Source organism: Microcebus murinus, chromosome 16 (genome assembly GCF_040939455.1).
Source record: "Microcebus murinus isolate Inina chromosome 16, M.murinus_Inina_mat1.0, whole genome shotgun sequence".
In the NCBI taxonomy this organism is placed as follows: Eukaryota; Metazoa; Chordata; class Mammalia; order Primates; family Cheirogaleidae; genus Microcebus; species Microcebus murinus.
Genome location: NC_134119.1, coordinates 60,217,816 through 60,237,752, shown reverse-complemented (window position 1 = coordinate 60,237,752; position 19,937 = coordinate 60,217,816). Strand labels below are relative to the sequence as shown.

The following is a 19,937-nucleotide window of genomic DNA, read 5'->3' as shown; positions in this document are numbered from 1 at the left end:
GATTGTTAAAAGTAAGATTTATTCACAATCCAATCAGGAAAAGCAGGTTTGTCCACATGAAGGCCAAAGAAGAGGGGAACGGGAAAGAACAATGAACAGCAGATGTACCTCCTGTAAGAGAGCTGCCTGGAAGCCTGCGAGGCGAATGGTTGGATCCTTTCTCCATCCGTGCTAGGCAGGGCTGGCTCTTAGTCCTGGATGCCTCTTGTCTGTTTCCTAATTCAGTAGTCGGACCTGAACGTCGATAGAATCACCTGGGGAGTTTGCTGTAAGTGGAGATTCCTGGGTCCCACTTCCATGATTCTAATTCAGTAGTTCTAGTGTAGGCGCCCAGGAATCTGCATTTTAAGACCTCCACCACCCCCAGGAATCCTGGTGCAGGAGGTCCAGGGACCATATTTTGAGAACCCTTAGTCCTCTTACAGTGCTCTCCTGACATACCACAAAAACAAACAACTATTATTTGCCTGTAAGGGTATTCTTTTCAGTGCCCTCTCTAGGTTTCTCTGCTTCCCTTACCCATAATATCCTACTGGGTTATGATAGAAAAATGCTAAGATTTAATCCCCAACTCCTTTATTTACCGTCCCCAAGCCTCTGTTTTCTCACCTGTAAAATGGGTAATACAAATCTTACTGAGCTGTAGTGAGGATTAAATGAGAAGGTAGGTCCCGTGCACAGTTACTGACATCTAGAAGGTATTCAATAAACGTGAGTTCGCAGCTCTTGACTTCTGATTCCCAGCTCCTTGAAAAGCAGCAGTGACTAAGCCAGCCTCTTTTGGATTCCCACAGGTTTTTAAGCACCAGTCAGTCCTCAGGAGGACCAAGAGATAATCAAGGCGATGTCTTCCCCCAGACTCATTCCCCTGTGGAATGATTTTAAAAAAAGCGTAAATGAAATTGTACACAATAGCAAGGTAATGTATATGCAGGACATAATGTGTTATTGGTTGGCTTCTATCTGTCTTACACTCCAGAAATGCCACAGATTGTCTTTGAGAGCAGATGCAAGTAGGATAGAACATAAAGACAATTGTTACCCTAGAGGAAGTAGACTATGAATTTCCAAATGAGTCTACAGACCTCTTACAAGGACACTTTGACAGTGGGAGGTGAACACTTTCGAGCATTGTCAGAGGAACCAACCTTCTGGGAAGAGAGATTTTCTAAAAGAAGGAGTAAGAGAGAACATTTGCCAACCTCAGTTGTGCTATGGTTGGCTCTGAATAAAATGATCCCAGGTGCATGTTTCATTAGCACAAAACTCTTAGCACTGTGGGATGATATATATTGTCTATGTGCTGGTCCTCTGTCAAATTTAAAGGCCAGATAGGGTGTCTTAAGAGTCTCAGAAGAGTTTCAAGCTTGAATAACTTAGAGCTGCACTAACTTGTGGGACATTCCTGTTATATCACATGTGGGTATAAGGTGATGTGCTTGCCTGGGTAATCTGTTAAATGTTGTTTCTTTTATGACACATGTACCTTTTAGACAAATAGAGACTGTTAGATGCAGGTGTGGCTAACATCAGGTTAGGAAGAACATCATTTTCCCCTGTGTTCACACTGTAAAATTTGCCCATATAGGCCCTACAGGGGGTTGGTTTCCTTCTGCACTGGGTGATTGGTTACAGGCTTGTGAAGTAGAGATGTCCTAAAGATGATAAGTTGTGCATGTGTGGGTGTAACAGTCCTCAGGATGACTTTGCTAACTGCTCCAACTGTGACTTGTGTGACGCTATATTAAATGTATGTGTGCTGTGACCTCTTATTCTGTGCTTTTCCCTAGAAAGCTGTAGATGACCCAAAGAATAATCTAGTTGTGCTGAGTGACCAGTCCCAGATACTGTTCAAAGAGTCTCGCTATCCTCAAAATATGCCATTTATCTGCCATTACTACATTGACGCCTACTTCTTTGCCTCCATCTCTTGGGCGACACCACACACAAGAGAAATACTGGTAAAACCGTCTTTCTTCCCCTTCTTAGTCCATTCTCCAAGGGCCATGCCCATATAGCTCTTAACCCAGATAGACAAAGGAAGACATACTCCTTGAATGAATGGGATCTGGATCCATTAGTCCTCCTGCATCCTTTCTCCAGTTACAGTCTCCATGTTGAGTAAAGTTTACGGTTCCCCTGAAGTAGGCCAAGGTGGAGGAAAGGGTCCCAGGCTTCCCGCCTCTACCATATTTCCAACTCTCATCACCAAGGGATAAAAATCACTCTAGAGTCTTCCAATTCCTCCTTAGCACAAAACAGGGAAAAGCACCTAAATATTCTGCCCTTTCCTCCTCTGCTATCTTTTCTAGGCAGTTTCTACCTTATTCTCTTCCAGGCTGTCGTATGGATGATGAGCAAAACTGACGACATGGTGGAGAAGAGAATATTCCCCATGACTGAACGACTGCCACCCATTCAGTCCATGGTCCACACAGGTTCCTTTCATATCATTGTGGCTTACTGTGGTGACATGGTTCTGCGGCTCTTTGGGGACCACTTTCGGGCATTCAAACCCCTAAGTATAGTGCCATGCCGCTTCAACATCAGCTGCCTCTGCTATGACCCGGAAATGCAAATGCTCTTGTCTGGCATCCAGGGGGCAGTGGTCGTCTGGGTCATTGAGCGCAGTGGCAAGGGCCTGCAAATTGCCAACATAGTTTCCATGTCTGGGGAGGAGCTTATCCAGGACATCGTTCTGAATGGCCCCAGCGACTCCCTTCTAGCCCTGTGTGAGACTGGGGTGAGGGTCCTCGAGCGCGTGGGCTGGGGCCGGCTGGAAGAGGTAAAGTGGTTCACTTCCACCCGCAGTGGCTCCTTCATCACCTGCTGCTTCACCTGTTCTGAACAGGGCTTTCTGTATGCTGGAAACCAGGCTGGGGAAATCCAAGTATGGACCCTTGGTCAAGGCCAGTCTCTCCACAGCTTCAAGGCTCATCAGTCAACCGTGCTCTGTATCCGCAGCCGGCCAGAGGCCCACACGCTGCTGACAGCTGGCAGTGAAGGCTTAATCAAGGAGTGGAACCTTACTTCCGGGAACCTGCTGCGGCGGCTAGAACTTGCAGAGGAGCTGTGTCGACTCCAGTTTATTGATGATGTTACTTTCTTCTCCCAAACCACCCACAGTTTCTCCCTGCGCCGTCTGCCCTGCTTCTATAGCCTCTTCAACGTCTGCGGTTCTGCTCCTCAGCAGGTATGTCGGGTCCGCTGTAGAGAGAACTGGTTCCGGATCCTGTGCACTACCGAGGATGGCTTGTTGCGCTTTTTGTCCCCATTAACAGGGAATCTTCTGATTCTTACCTGGCCCTTCTCAATGCTGGACAAGGCTGTGGATTGGGCCTATGACCCAGTTAAAGAGGAGCTCTTTGTAGCAACAGGCAATGCAGACGTGCTGGTATTTGACACAGCCCGCTGCCCTTGCCCAGCCAAGTACCTCATACGCACCTCAACAAATCCTAAGGACTTTGTACAATGCCTGGCTTATGGGCATTTCAAGCTGGGGCGGGGTCTAGAAGGACTGATGTTCTCTGGGCACCAGAGTGGTACAATCAGAGTGCTTTCGAAGCACAGCTGTGCCCGAATAGAGAGATTCATGCACTACGGGGCTGTACTGGCACTCTCTACGCCATCTGCAGGGCTTTTTAGTGGCCAAGGAAACTTTTACCTCTGTTCCTATGGAATGGATAATTATATACACCTGTCAGAAGCTGTGCTCCAGGGGGTCAGAGTACAACTACAGCTCCTCGCCAGCATTCTCAGCAGCTGTCACCTAAACCACCTGATGCTTTTGCCCAAGTCTGTTAGTGCCATCACAGAGACTAACTGCCTGCGTCTCTGGAAGTTCCATGATCTTATGTCCTCTGGGTTACAGAATAGCTCGATGTTCATAGAAACACTGCCTCTGCACCAGTGTGCCATCAGATCCTTTGATGTCTGTCTGTCCTTGAATCTTTTTGTCACAGGTGCTGTGGATGGCACTGTCCGGGTCTGGGACTTCCATGGTAGACTCATAGCCATGCTGGACTCATCACTGAACTTTGGCCCACTCTGTTTTGCAAATGACCGGGGTGATCTGCTTGTGACTTTCAACCAGAGTCTTTATCTGATTTCCTCTTTAAAACTGTTTCCTCCAAACCTGCTGGCTCGCCTTTCCTTTTTGAGTATAACAGATGAAGTACTAGAAGCCCCTAAGCCCTTCATGCCAAGCTTCTTCTTCTCCTTTGAGACCATCTTTGTGCCCACTTATATTTACACAGGGCAAAGGCAACAGCAATTAATGGGTCTGGTGAGCCTTGTCAATAACCGGGCCATTGCCTTTGACCTTTCTGTGCCACATGTCATAGAAGAAGATGAGGAAGGGAATCAAATAGTACTTTGTACCCCTACATATGATTATTTGCAGGCGACAGAAGCTGATCGGAGGCAGATGAGCAAAACTCCCCAACACCATTATGTGATTCCTCCCCAACTAGAGATAACTAGCTGGGATGGACTCAACCCCTATAAGATATTGCGATGCTACTTTGGTCAAGGGCGGGAATGGCTCCTTGCCCCTGATTGCTACATGCCCAACTCAGTGATTCGTGCCCGTCTTTGGCCAGAGGGCAGCCCGATATACCTACAGTGCAGCCTGCACCCACCCCAGCGGGACCTGGAATGGAGGAAGTCTCAATTTTTCTTCTGGCACAGCAGGGTAAGAGCTATGGGTGACGTAGGAGAACCCTCAAAGGAGAAGGAGGATGCAGACTTCCTAGAAACGAGACTATCCAAGGATGTAACCTACAATGTCCTTACAGATGGAACAAACCAAAGTTGGCTGGGAAGAAAGATGAGTGAAGTAGCTGTTAATAGCCTGATTGAGGCAATCCTCAATATTATGATTCATGCTTCTCCACTGAAGTTCCAGTGCTGCGTTGGTGCCCTAGGGCAAATCTTTGCCTCTTACCAGGTGTCTCCATCCCTGCGCTCTGAGACAGCCCGTCATCTGATGGATGAGACAACCAATTCTAACCCACAGATCCGAGAACTAGCCTGGGAAGGGCTGAAGCGTCTAGGAATGATTACTCATCTCTTTGCCATGCCTCTGGCAAATGGATTAATGGACAAGGACCAAAGAGTGAGGATTAAGGCCCTGAATCTCATGCCTGATACTGGAATCCACACTAAGTCCTCACTCTTAGAGTTGATCCAGAAACGAGACGTTTTCCGAGAGATGCAGTAAGTTGCTTGTACCTTCCTCAATTCTTTACCAGCTTCTAATTTTCTTTTCCCCTTCCCTTTCCTTGGTATCTCTCTCCCATTTTTCCCTTCCCTTCCTTTTCCATCCCTGTTCATGAGCTCTCTCTGACCTTCTCTTTCACAGCCTTTGTCCGTTCCTAGATGACTACTCTTGACAGTCCTGATGGCTCACTCCTTTCTCCATTTCTTTTCCTATTCCTGTCTGTCCCCTACCTCTTCAAGTTCCACGTTTCATCCCTTTCTCCTACCCCTGCTTCCTAGACTTTTTTCTGCTTCTTGGCTATCATTTATCTCTACATATGTTGTGCTTCTTGGCTACTTTGCCACACCCACTGCCTGTTCCACAGCAGTTCTTTCCTTCCTATTCTCCCGTTTGTTCCTGATTCAACATAGTCCTTCTTCTCCTTTCACTTTCACAGGCAGGAGATGATCGGGGAGGAAACCTTGGACCACCTGCTGGGGATACGGCCCGCAGATCTCCAGATCCTTCAGACACAAGTGGAGCGGCGACTGAATGAGGACCTGACCTTGTCACATGGAGAAGAAAAGGCTTTTACTTTAGATGTCTCAAAGGCTTCTGAACTTTCATCCTTTCTCGTACATCCTCCCCAAGTTTCTGAAGAAACCGAAGCCACCAAGCACATCAAAGCCCAAAGACGGGGTCGACCAGGGGGCAAAAAGCCTAGTATGTAAGGGGTGATCTGGTCCATGCCTCAGGGTCCCCAAGAGGCGGGGTAGTTAGGGTTAAAGTGGGTCAAGAGATACCAGATAGGAAGAGAGATGTGTGGAAAGATCTTGTCATAGAAAGGAACTCTCCTAGAAAGGATCCACCCAAACTCAGGAAGACCCCAAGGCCTATCTTTCCAGGTTGGGGAGAGGAGGCTGGGAATACAGCAAGGAGAATGCTTTTTTTTTTTTTTAAGGCCTCAACTCTTTCTGTTGCTATGTCTTTTATGGTAGTTCCTCTTAGCTCACACCAGATATCGGGAAGGGTTTCATTTAGCTTCCCATGCTTTCCTTAACTCCATCTACTGATTTTCCCTGCAGCACGAAAATTTTTTCGGGTTTTCAAGAAGATAAAAGAGGAAGAAGTCCCAGAGGCAAGTCCCCCAGAGGGTGAAGGCAGTGAGAGTGAAGCTCTACCAATTGACATGGAGGAAGCACCCAGCCCTTCCAGGTCTTCAATCAGCAGTATCAGAAAGGTCTCAAAAGATGCTGAGGATCAAGAGAAAGATGTCTCAAAGGATACCTCTGCATTGGCCCTGACGATGCTGAGGACAGTGCGGGACAAAGGAGGCAAGAAAGGAAAAGCTAAGAGGCAAAAGAAGAAGAGAAAAGAATCCGAAGTTATAACTGGGGGAATTCCACCTCCTGAGCAGGAAGAACCAGTTATTACAAAGATTAAAATCAGAGGGCGAGGTGCCGCTGGAGCACCTGGTCGCAAGACTGTCTCTGGAGATGGCTCATGGCGGGATGATCTGTGTCGTCTTATGACCTTGAGGATATCTGGTTCCCAAACAAAAATGTCACAAGATTTAAACAATGAGCTAGTGACTGTAGCTCAGGAGATGTTAGTAGATCGGCACCCCAGCTGGGAACTCTTTCAGGAGATCTGCCCCCTGTTGAAGAAAGGAAGCCAGGCTTCGCTTGATTACCTTGATTGGGATGTAGTCTGGCCAGGGGAAAAACCAATTTTTTTCCATGAAGAAGCAATTAGAGAGGAAATGGTGATCAGAGACATGGAAGAGTTACAAGAGGAAGAAGAAGAAGTGCAAAAAGAAGAAAGAGACATGCAGGACTTGGAGGCAACTCAAGTGATTTCTAAAAAAGGCAAGAAAAAGAAAGTGGTATTTTTAGAACCAGTTGACCTAACCAAGAGAAAACGAATATCAAAGAAAGAAGAGAAGAAATCCTTTAAGAAGTCACCTAAGCAAGAGAGGAAAACACTTGAGCAGGATAGAAAAATGGACCAAAAAAAGAAGGAAATTATCAAAGAAGAAGAGGGTGTGAGTGAGAAAGTTAAGGAAATTGGCAAACCAAAGGAGGAAGTGGTTGAGCAAGAAGTAAAACCAGTTATGGATGTGAGGAAGCTATCTTGGCAGGAGTGGAAAAAGTCCTGGGAACGATGGAAACAGGCTCGAGGTGAGACGAGAGCATCCTGGAATGAATGGAAGCAATTTTGGGAGAGTAAGTATCTTCGGGAATTGGAGAAACTACCCCAGGCTGAAGAGAAGCTACTCCAAGATGAAGAAATGCTGGAGAGGGACAAATGGAAGCTGGAATGGGATGAGTGGAAACAGGCCTGGGAGGATATACTGTCATCAAGGGCCAAGGAGCATCTGTACGAGGATGAGGAAGAAGTGACTCAGGAGGAGGAAATATCTCAGAAAGGAGAAGTATCTCAGGAAGAAGAAGTATCTCAGGAGGAAGAAGTGACTCAGGAAGAGGAAGTGTCTCAGGAAGAGGAAGTGACTGAGGAGGAAGAAGTGTTTCCGGAGGAGGAAGAAGTGTTTCCGGAGGAGGAAGAAGTGTTTCCGGAGGAGGAAGAAGTGTTTCCGGAGGAGGAAGAAGTGTTTCCAGAGGAGGAAGTGACTCAGGAGAAGGAAGTGACTCAGGAGAAGGAAGTGACTCAGGAGAAGGAAGTGACTCAGGAGGAGGAAGTGACTGAGGAGGAGGAAGTGACTGAGGAGTGGGAAGAAAAAGAAGGGCCGGTCACAGAAGAGCAGAGAAAGATCCAGGAAGATCAGAAACAAGCCAGAATACAGAGGAATCAAGCCCAAGCTAAAAGAAGTCTAGCCAAAGAAGAGAGGAAACTAGCAGAAGAAGAAGAGAAACTTGCAAAAGTAGAGAGACAACTGGCCCGCGAAGAGAGAAAACTGGCCCATAAACATGTGAAAATGGTCCTGGGAGACGCGAAAACAGCCCAGGTAGAGAGGACTTTTGCCCAGAGAGAGGAAAAATTGGCCCGAAGAGCGGAAAAGCTAAGCTGGGAAGCAGAGAAATTGGCCCAGAAAAGTAAGAAACTGGCCCAGAAATTGGAGAAACTGGCTACAGAAGAAGAGAAATTAGCAATAAAAGGTGGGAAACTGGCAGAGATAAAAAAAATATTGATCCGGAAACTGGAAGAGCTGGCTGACAGGGAACAAAATCTGGACCGGCAAGAAAAGGAGCTGGCCCAGGAATTGGAGGAACTGGAAAGTGACATAGAGGAACTGGCCTTGAAAGAAGAGGAACTGGATCAGGAAAGGGAGACACTGGTTAAGAAAAAGGAGAAACTGGATCAGCAAGAGAAGACACTGGCCTGGCAAGAGAAAAAACAGGCTGAGGAAGAGAAAAAACTGGCCAAGGAAGAAGAGCTGCTGATCCAGGAAGAGGAGGCACTGGCCCAGAGCAAGCAAAAAATGCCTGAGATAGAGAAAAGACTGGCCCAGAGAAGGGAGCAATTGAATGAGAAAAAGGAAAAACTGGCCCAGGAAAGGAAAATATGGGTCCAGAACAATGAAGAACTCATAAGGAACAAGAAGGTATTGGCCCAGAGAGAGAATAATATGGCTCAGGAAAAGAAGAATCTGGCTAAGAAGAAGGAAAAATTGGCTCATAGGAAAGCAAACCTCTTCTTTAGCAAAGAAGTACTCACCCAGAAGAGAGAGCACTTAGTAAAAGTAAAGGAGAAAGTGGAGAGGTACATGGAGAACCTGGCTCGGATGGTGGAGAAGCTGAGACAGGACAAGAATATATTGCTCCAGAAGAAGCAGAAACTGGATGATGCAGAGAAAGAATTGGTCCAAGCAGAGGAAAGTCTGGCTGAGCAAAAGGAGAAATTGGCCCAGGAAAGAATGAAATTAGCTATGGAAAAGAAGGCATTTTTCCATGAAAAGAAACTTCTCCGAGGAGAGTTGGATGTTGCTAAGGAAGAAGAGGCATTGAACCAGGAATTGAAGAAATTGGCCCAAGAGAAGCTGATACTGATCGAGGGAAAGGAAATTCTTCCCAAGGGAAAGACTAAAGAAACTTCAAGACAGAAAAAACTGACTAAGGAAGAAATAGAATTAATTATGAGAAGGTTGTCACTACAGGAGAAGATATTGGTATATGAAGATAGGATGTTGGCCACAGAGGAAAGGAACATTGCCAAAGGAAAACTGGAACGTACTAGAGGACAGAGAATATATGCCCAGGAAGAAAGGAAGTTAGCCATAGCAATAAGAAAGTTGGCTGAAAAAAAGAAGGGCATTTCTGAGGAACCAAAAAACATGAACAAAGTCTTACAGGTACTTCAAAAACTAATCAGTGATGAAAGGGAATTAACCCAGAAAGAAATAAAGATGGCAAGGACAAAGAGGACACTCTGTTTTAAGGAAAACAAATTGCAACAGGAACAGAGTAGACTTGATATCAGAGAGTGGGATGTTTCTCAGGAACAATCAGAAATGACCAAACAGGAGAAGAAACTGGCTTGGAAGCAGAGAAAACTGGCCAAAGAAATAAGAAAAATGATAAGCAAAGAAGAAAAAATGACTGAGGAAGAAAGCATATTGGCCAAGAAACAAAATGAGATCATGATACAGGATGAAGAAGAAGTAGAAGAGGAAGAAAAGGTAGTCCCCTTTCTTAAACGAAGAAGGAGAAAAAGAAAGGAGGAAAAGAGAGTTGATACACCAAAGGAAAAGTTTCCCAGTAAATTGCGTGAGCAGGAAAGAGACGAGCTCTTTTCTGAAGAAATAGAAAGCCTATTAGAGGAAATGGAGAAAGAGATTTTGTCTGAGGAGGTGGAAGAGGAGGAGGAAGAAGAGGAAGAAGAGGAAGAGGAAGAGGAGGAGGAGGAGGAGGAAGAGGGGGAAGAGGGGGAAGAGGAGGAGGGAGAGAAGCAAAAGGAGAAGGAAAAGAGGGAGAAGAAAAAGAGGAAGGAAAAGAAGAAGGAAAAGAAGAAGGAAAAGAAGGAAAGGAAGAAGAAGGTAGTGCGGGAGAAAGAGGAGAAGGAAGGAAGCATAAGCGAGGAAGACATGGAAAGTTTGAGTGAGGGGGAAGAGGAGATAAGCTCATTGGAAGAAGAGGTAGGCAAGGTAAAAAAGATCCTCAAAAAAGAAAAACAATTTAAGTTACAAGAAGAAAAAATAAAGAGCCAAAGAGAAAGGCAAATAATCCCTTCCATTGGAAAAGGAATCCCTCATATCAAAGGCAGTTCTATGAAACTGGGAGTTCTAAAAAGCCCTATTAAGAAACTGATCTCAATGTCTCTAGAGATGGCAAGGAAGACACCAGTGCCAGTGTCAGCAGTGGTGCCAGTGTCAGCAGTGGTGCCAGTGAAAGAAGTATCCCTGGAGGACCAGAAGGCCATAGCACAGGAGATGGCCAGGAAATTGTCAAAGACAAGGCTTATGGATAAAAAAAGAGAACTGTTGGAGAAATATAAGTCCATATCTCTACATATTCCAGATATATCTTTGGAGTCCCAGGAACAGGACTTAAAGACCCCATTCATATCCCACATATTTAGAAAGACCATGGAAGCTCAGAAATTCCAACACAAACCACCACATGCCCGGTGGAAGTGGTTTCTGGAGCATCATCCACCTCGGATGAGAAAGACTAAGGCACACTTACCTCCCTCCCAACAAATCGTGGCTGAGGAACATCAAGACATAAGCCTTTCAGATGTAAAGTGGATCCACCATGTCCTAGAACAGATGGAAGCAGGAGAACAGCCTTCCAGGGATAGTTTCCACAGATTGTGTCAGCTCCTCAAAGACCTCACCTCAAAGGGAGACTTGGATTGGCTGCATATGGCCAAACTTGAAGCCATTGTGTACCGTCACAGGCAGGCCCTAGAAGCACAAAGTACAAGGATCTCAAAACCCAGTAAGGAGGCCATGAGTCCAAAATACCTGAAAGTGATTCCTCCTATAAAAGGAAAAGAAAAGGAGAGTTGGCTAAAACCTTTGGCTGTCCCCACACCCAAGTCTCCATTAGCTACCAAAAGGATTCCAGACCCAAAGGCTATAAACTGGCATCTTCTAGGAGAGCCTTACAGAAGTGAGCGAGCAGAGCAGATATCCACCGCTCTCAGAGAGATGGAAATGCAATACCTTTATCCTGACACAAGAGACATTTTTCCAGGTGCCCATGCCTCTGTGGAAAAACAAACCCTAGCACTGATGTTTCAGAAGGACTTCTGGGATTTTAAGGATAAGGGAAGGTTTCCCAAATTGCCCAAGTTAGAGAAGAAGACACAGCCCATCTCTAAAAAAAAGGAAGAGGTTCCTCTATGGGAGACCTTTGTGGCACTGTACCATGTCTTGCGGATGCTGCAGCAGCGATATGCAAAAGACACCGCTGCTTGGATGGAACAGTTCTACCGTCTTATGGACCTGTACCAACTTAAGTCTCCCCAAATCCGTAGGCTGCTACAGGAGCTGCTAATGAGAGATGAACCTCAACCCCAAGAGATTATCTACAAAGAGGCCCTAAAGGCCACAGAGCTAGCTCCTGGGGAGCGACTGTTCCACTGCCTGTTTTGTGGTGGCTCTCATACCCCTAGAAGCACTCAGGTGTTCCAGGATGTGGTACCCCTCCCTGGGAAGAACAATGTGCGCACCATCCTTCCCACAGGCATTGCCCGTTATGGGATCTTAGAACTTGCGTGGAAAAGCCTGCCTCAAGCTGATATTCATCTCACCAAGGAATTGCCCCACGTCATTCCTCCCGCTCCCTAATTTGGGACTGACTAGAGGTCAAGACTCTTTATTCTCAACTGGAGAAATGCCTGGCCACCAAAATCTAGACCTTCATCTCTAGGCCCACACAGAGGTGGGGCCAGGTCAAAGTCCTCTCCTTACGCAGCTCTAGAAACCAGCTTCCATATGTGGAATAAAGAGGAGGTTCTTGTCTGTAACAAGCACTTTGATGTGTCCCTTTTCTCCAAACTTTGGTTCTCCAGGAAGGTAGCCAGGAAAACCAGATACTCACATACTCCTGAGAGTGGGAAAACTTCCCCAAAGCCAGTGGTGCCGAGCCAGTCAGATTGCTTAAGGTCAGGAGTTCGAAACCAGCCTGAGCAACAGTGAGACCCCATCTCTACTAAAAATAGAAAGAAATTAATTGGCCAACTAAAAATATATTTTAAAAAATTAGCCAGGCATGGTGGTATATGCCTGTAGTCCCAGCTACTCAGGAAGCTGAGGCAGAAGGATTGCTTGAGCCCAGGAGTTTGAGGTTGCTGTAAGCTAGGCTGATGCCATGGCACTCTAGCCCAGGCAACAGAGTGAGACTCTGTCGAAAAAAAAAAAGAAAAAAAAAAAAAAAAAAGCCAGTGGTGCTGTGAAGGCACTGAGACAGAGAGTCTGTTTTTATCCTGTTCCTTTCTTGCCTCCCACCATCTTCCTCCAAAAACTATAGGAAGGAAAGCACCTGGCCCCAAAATAATGTGTATTTGGCATTAATATAAGAGGTATTGATACGGTAGAAAGAGAATGGGTTTTAGAATCAGAAGAACCAGCATTTTGCCCCTTCGTATTATTTGGGGGCCTACAGTGAGGGATGACTCTATTTCTCTGATCAAAACTGTGCTTACAAGGCTGGGTGCGGTGGCTCACGCCTGTAATCCTAGCACTCTGGGAGGCCGAGGCGGGTGAATTGCTTGAGGTCAGGAGTTCGAAACCAGCCTGAGCAAGAGTGAGACCCTGTCTCTACTATAAATAGAAAGAAATTAATTGGCCAACTAATATATATAGAAAAAATTAGCTGGGCATGGTGGCGTATGCCTGTAGTACCGGCTACTCGGGAGGCTGAGCAGGAGGATTGCTTGAGCCCAGGAGTTTGAGGTTGCTGTGAGCTAGGCTGACACCACGGCACTCACTCTAGCCTAGGCAACAAAGCGAGACTCTGTCTCAAAAAAAAAAACAAACCCAAAACCAAAAACTGTGCATGCTGATGACTTGAGTCCAAAATAGCAGGGATAGTAGGTGTTGAGGAGACCCTCAGAGTAAAGGAAAAATCTCTAACAAATTTTAGCCAGTACTACCTGGTGACTCCATCACTGGATGGTACTAAGGAGTGAGGCCATCTGAGGTTAAAATAAAAAAAAAAAAGGAGGAAACTTAAGTCTTTCACTTTCCTTACCACCACCTGGACATGGAACTTAGAGAGGGTGATAGTGAGGGATTTGGAAAACTAGGTGCAGGATCAATTGGGTTCTCCCAGTTGTCCAGGGACTTATGATCCTTCCCTCCAGTAATTAAGCAAACAAGAGTGAAAGGAAAAGTAGTTAAAGTAGAAGAAGTTGCTGGGCTTGGGCACAGTGGCTTATGCCTATAATCCTAGCACTTTGGGGCGCCAGTGTGTGGGGGGGTTCCAATATCTCACTCTGTTGCCCACTTTGTTGTCACCATCGCTCACCAGAACCTCAATCTCCTGGGCTAAAGCGATCCTCTGCCTCAGCCTCTGGAGTAGCTGGGACTACAGGCGTGTGCCACCATGCCCAGCTAATTTTTTTATTTTTATTATTTTTTTGATAGGGTCTTGCTATGTTGCTTAGGCTGTTCTCTAACTCCTGGCCTCAAGCAATCATCTCACCTCAGCTTCCCAAAGTGCTAGGATTACAGGCGTGAGCCACGCCACCCAGCCTCCAGTCTTTTATCTTAAGGCCTTCAGCTTATTAGATAAGGCCCACCTGAATTATGGAAGGTAATCTGCTTTACTCAAAGTCTACTAACCTAAATGATAATGATAGCTAAAAAATACCTTCACAGCAACATCTTGACTGGTTTTGATAAGCATCTGGGCATTATAGCCTAGCCAATAAACATAAAATTAATCATCAAAGATTGTAAGCATTAAGGAGAAAAAGATAAAATGACATACAGTATATGAAAAATATGGAATAAGTCTCAATATAACAGTAATTAAAACACATGTAAATGGTTTAAACTCACCTTTTAAGAGGCACAGACTCTCAGGCTGGATTAAAAAAGTCAAGGTCCAATAATATGTTGTCAATGAGGGAATACATTTAAAATAAAAAGACACAGAATGTTTGAAAATAAAATGGAGTGAAATTATATACTGTACAATATGAATTAACATAAATCCTGGTTGAAAAAAATCTTGAGTAGCAGTCCTAATCACTGATGAAATAAAATTTAAGTCAAAATAATAAGGAGAATGGAATGATTACCAAAGGTTGAGAAGGGAACAGGGAAGAGAGAGGATGAAGAAAAGATGGTTAATGAGTACAAAACTACAGTTAGGTAGAAGGAATAAGTTCTAGTATTTAAAAGCACAGTAGGGTAGGGGACAGGAGTGGATAGAGGACCAATGAGAGATACGCAGGCTTACTTGGGTATGAAAAAAATAGAACTCTAAGATCTAAAAAAAATTAAAAATAAATAAATAAAAGCACAGTACAGAAATTATAGTTAACAATAATTTGTTGTATATTTCCAAATAGAAGAGAAAAATTATAATGTTTCCAACACAAGGAAAAGATAAATGCTTGAGGTGATGGATATCCAAATTACCCTACTTGATCATTACACATCATATACAAACATCAAAATATCACTTGTGCCCCCAAAATATGTAAAACCATGATATATCCATAAAACATAAAAAATGTAATAAGGGACAAAGAAAAATATTCTATATAGTAAAAAGTACAATAGAACAAGAAGATATGTCAATCTTAAATAGGTGGCTAACAATTTATCCTAAAATATACAAACTGACAGAACCATAAGAAACAGGTTGTTGGATATTTGAATACTCAATAAGAAATTTTAACAGACCATTGGATATTTTAACAGAAAGGTGGGGAAAAATGAATGGTTGGGAGATTTAATTAAAGAAAGAAAAGATCCCAGGAATAAAAGTCCAAACCTTTCTGCCCACTGTATCTTGGTATTGGAGTTGTGCAGGAAAACACAACACAGTCAAGCACTGGATGGAACAATGCTTTTACTTGTATAGAGAAGAGACAGAGCAAGACCAACTCCAATAGCATGTGTTAGTCCCTAATGTCGCAGGTTCGCCTAGCAGCCAAAATAGGGCAATTGGCTTATACATCCCTCTTTCATGTCACAGTAGAAGGAGCATGAAAGTCCTTTATGGAGTATGAACTACTGAAAGCTGGAGGTATGCCTCAGGGCCACTGATGCACATGCTTAAGTAGAACAAAGGAGTACTTACTGAGTACACAACAGGGAAAGATATCTCCACACAAGGAGACAAGCCTGGCACAGGCTGTGTGGGCTCTTTATCTATTGCTAGCAAGTGTCCCAGGCCCAAGGCCCATTCTTATATGACTGAGTGGGAGATAAAAAAGATTCTGCACATAAGACTGCCTTTCCCAACATGGAGCAGGACTTGGTAATTCATTTTTTTAAATTGTCAAATAATATTCCATTGTATGGATATACCAGTTGATGGACATTTGGGTAGTTTCTACATTTGGGTAGTTTCTACTTTTGGGGAAATTATGAATACTACTACTGTGAATACTACTAATGTTCACTATGTAGTAATACTACTACTGTGAATACTACTAATGTTCACTAATGTTCACTACATAATATTCACTATGAATACTACTAATGTTCACTACTGTGAACATTCCTATATAAATTATTGTGTGGATGTTTATATGGTTTTTTGGGTATATACCAGGGGGGCAATTACTGGATGAGAAGGGGATTACTTGAGAGAAATATGTTAAGTAGAATGGCTAGGACTTTGGGGATAAGGGAAAGAGAAGAATCTGGGTTAATTTTGGGTCTTTGGCTTAGGTTACTGGTTGATGGTAGACTTCTTACTGAGAGATTAGGGTAATAAAAATAATTTTGGAAGAGTGGGAGGAAATAAAATGTTAGGACTTGAACATGTTAAATTTGAGGATTCCATAAAACATCTAAGAGGAAATATCAAGATGGTAGTTGAACGTGTGAGCTCAATGTTCAGAGTAGGCTGGGCTGAAGCCATATGTTTAAGTTACTATTGCTATGTAACAAATTATTCCCCAATTTAGTAAAATAACCATTTATCATACTCATGAGTTCTATTGGTCAGGAATTCAGACAAGGTGCAGCAGGAATGGCTTGTCTCTGCTTCATGATAGCTGGGGTACCATCTGGGGAGATCTGAATGGCTAGGGGTCTGGAATCACCGGAAGGGTCAGTCACTCACGTTTTACTGTGTAGGCTGGGATGACTTGAAGGCTGGAATTGCCAACTGGAATGTGCACACATGGTCCCTCCGTAAGGCTTGGCTTCCTTACAATATGGTGGCCTTAGAGTAAACATATTTCCTACATGGTAGCTCAGATCTCCTAAAGTGTGAGTCCTACAGGATAAGGTGAAAGCTACATCCAATTTTATGACCCAACTCTGGTCATTTTAAACACTATTTAATGGTTACAAGCAAATCAAAAGCTTATCCACAATGGCAAAACAATGACAATAGGGTACCTGGCAGGTTTGAACAGCAAGGTCAGCGTGACTGAAGCTAATTGAATGAAGGGAAAAGTAACAGAAAATGAAGAAGGAAAGTAACAGGCAGCCAGATTATGCCAGGACTTTTGGGCCATTTTAAGGCCTTGGCTCTTACCCTGCATGAGATGGAAACTATGGGAGGGTTCTGAGCAGAAATCTAACTTCTGTTTTTAAAAAACATCCTGATTGCTATGTGGAGAACAGACAGTAGTGAGGGAGTCAAATGTCGAGGATGGGAGTGAAAGCATGGGGATAAATGAGGAGGTTGCTATAATAATCCAGGGGAAAGAGGATGGTGAGTTTGAACTAAGGAGAAAGAAGCAGTGGGTGTGAGAAGTCCTGGGCAGATCTGGATCTATCTGGAGGTTGAGCCATCAGGATTTCCTAACAGATTGGATGTGGGTTTGAGAGAAAGGGAGGAGTAAAGGTTTTTAGCTTGACCAGCTGAAAGGTTGGAGGTGCAATCAAATGAGTTGGGAGAAGAGTAACAGTGGAGTGGATACTGGAAGGAAGATTAGGAGCTCATGAATTCAGTTTTGGACAGATGGAGGCTGAGACATTTAAGTGAAGATGTTTAGTGGGCAATTGGATATATGACTCTGGAGTTCAGGTGACAGATTTGGACTGAAGTTACAAATGTGGCGATCACTGGTAGATAGAAGATACTTAAAGCCATGAGACCGGTGAGATGAACAAGGAAGTGAGTGTGTATTCAGGAAGAAGAACAAGGATTGAACCCTAAGGAGCCATAACTTTAAAAACTCTGAGAGAAGAAGAAGAACCAGCAAAGGAGACTAAGAAGGAGTGACTAATGAGGTAGAAAGAAAACCAGCAATGCATGTGTCATGGAAACGAAGTGAAGAAAGTACATAAAGGAGGAGGGAGTAATCATTTGTGTCAAATGCTGCCAATAGGTCAAGCAGAATAATAATTGAAATTCAACTATTAAATTTAGTAAGAGGGTTATTGGTGACCTTGACAAGAGCAGTTCTGGTACAGTGATGGGTGCTAAGTCTGACTGGAGCAGGTTCAATAGAGAACAAGAGAAAAATTAGAGGCAGGAAATACAAGTAATACTTTCTAGGAGTTCTGCTATAAATGAGGCAGCAGTTGATGGGGAAAGGGAAATACAGAAAAGTGTGTGTGGTTTTTTGTTTGTTTTTAAGGTGGGAGAATTGCTTGAGTCAAGATCTTGACAGATCGGGCGCCGTGGCTCACGCCTGTAATCCTAGCTCTCTGGGAGGCCGAGGCGGGTGGATTGCTCAAGGTCAGGAGTTCGAAACCAGCCTGAGCAAGAGCAAGACCCAGTCTCTACTATAAACAGAAAGAAATTAATTGGCCAACTAATATATATAGAAAAAATTAGCCGGGCATGGTGGTGCATGCCTGTAGTCCCAGCTACTCGGGAGGCTGAGGCAGCAGAATCGCTTGAGCCCAGGAGTTTGAGGTTGCTGTGAGCTAGGCTGACGCCACGGCACTCACTCTAGCCTGGGTAACAAAGTGAGACTCTGTCTCAAAAAAAAAAAAAAAAAAAAGGCTGGGCGTGGTGGCTCACGCCTGTAATCCTAGCACTCTGGGAGGCCGAGGCGGGCGGATTGCTCAAGGTCAGGAGTTCGAAACCAGCCTGAGCGAGACCCCGTCTCTACCAAAAATAGAAATAAATTAATTGACCAACTAAAAATATATATACAAAAAATTAGCCGGGCGTGGTGGCACATGCCTGTAGTCCCAGCTACTCGGGAGGCTGAGGCAGGAGGATCGCCGAGCCCCAGAGATTGAGGTTGCTGTGAGCCAGGCTGACGCCACGGCACTCACTCTAGCCTGGGCAACAAAGTGAGACTCTGTCTCAAAAAAAAAAAAAAAAAAAAAAAAAAAGAACTTGACAGATGAAAGGGGATGGAATCTAGGGCCTGACAGTAGCAACTAGCTTTGGATAAGAACAGGGTGAGGTCATCGTGGGAAGAGAGGAAAGGCTGCATATATGGGCACGAATGCCAGATAGGGAGGCTTGGTGATGGGAGTCTGTAGAGATTCTCTTCTGATAGCTTTGATTTTCTCAGTGAAGTAAGAAGCAGGGTTATTAGTTGAGAGAAAGGCAATGGGAGTGTGCTGTCAGTCTGAAAAGTTGCGTTTGCAGTGAATGGATAAAATCCAAAAAAATACAGCGAGTTTGTCGGGGAGCGTTAAGAACGATTTGAGGTTCAGGGCTGTAACCTGAAAGCGGGAACAGTGTGGCAGTGCCCTTCTCCAAACACTTTCTGGCAGGGTTGCTGGCACTTGCTGGAAAGACTCCCTCTCTCCACAGGAACTCCTGGGAGTGCAATCCGCCTGTCGCCTCCACCTTTTCACCTCAGGAACTTTGAGGAGGAGGGGGAGACGAAACACAGGGAGCTACGGAAGGGGCATACTGGGAACCGTGGTGTCCCAACACCATGTATGTAGTCCCTGTCACCTCCCCACATACCAGTTCTATCTACTTGTCGCAGGCAACACCAGGGAAGTGGGCTGGCTTGAGGGGAAGCCTTCCCGCGAGCACAGTAGGAACTGTAACCCCCAACCCGGGGCAGATTGGGAACTTTAGTTCCCCTGTCACCCTTATCTACTCCCACCTGGGGACGCTGGGAACAGGTTTGACTACAGGGAAAGGCGAAACCCACGGAACTTCGGAAGCGATCGTACCTGAAGCCACAGTTTCCTCAAGTCCAGGCATAGTTGCGTGGGGCAAAATCTAGTCCCCTGGAGAGACGGAGCAAGGCAGCGCCTTGGGGGCGCCCCGCCTCAGAAGCGCGGAAACGTCGTCCGGCTCCGGGTCCAAGCTCCGGGCGGCCCGCCGCTCTCCTGTCCCTTCCCCTTGCGTCCGTCTAGCCTCTGCTCCGCACTGGCGAGGGGAGAACCGCTAGACCCTGAGAGAAAGAGGCTGAAGAGCACGTGAGAGGCAGAGGCGGGTCGCAGTCGCGCTGGAGCTCGCGCGCTCCCCGATGGCGCCGCCCCTCGCCCCGGTAGCCTCCCGAGCCCTCGCCCCGGCCCTCGTGCCTGCACGCACGCACGCGCAGTCGGCAGGGCGTGCATGCTTTCGCGCCCAAGTGCAAGGGTGGTGTTTCCCAGCCCCCGCGAGGCAGAAGGAAGCTCTCGCAGAGCGCAGGGCCGGCGCGCAAGGGAGCGATCGGTGTGGCCTAGACATCCTTCCCTGCTTCCCCCCAACCTCCCGAGACCCCTGTT

At 45.4% G+C, this 19,937-nt stretch overlaps 1 protein-coding gene and 1 long non-coding RNA gene across 2 annotated transcripts; one reads left to right on the top strand and one right to left on the bottom strand.

The window, feature by feature from the left end:
- On the bottom strand, positions 1 to 19,675 carry LOC142861086 (uncharacterized). Its single transcript, XR_012912457.1, has 2 exons — positions 19,398 to 19,675; positions 1 to 868 (listed from the first exon to the last, which is right to left on the bottom strand). It is a non-coding gene; the product is annotated as an uncharacterized LOC142861086 (long non-coding RNA).
- LOC105876844 (WD repeat-containing protein 87) lies at positions 845 to 12,142 on the top strand. Its single transcript, XM_012774770.3, has 5 exons — positions 845 to 919; positions 1,791 to 1,961; positions 2,339 to 5,217; positions 5,658 to 5,923; positions 6,286 to 12,142. The coding sequence occupies exons 1-5, from the start codon at positions 845 to 847 to the stop codon at positions 11,949 to 11,951; spliced, it is 9,057 nt and encodes a 3,018-aa protein (XP_012630224.2). The 3' UTR covers positions 11,952 to 12,142.
- Positions 19,676 to 19,937: the final 262 nt, after the last annotated feature.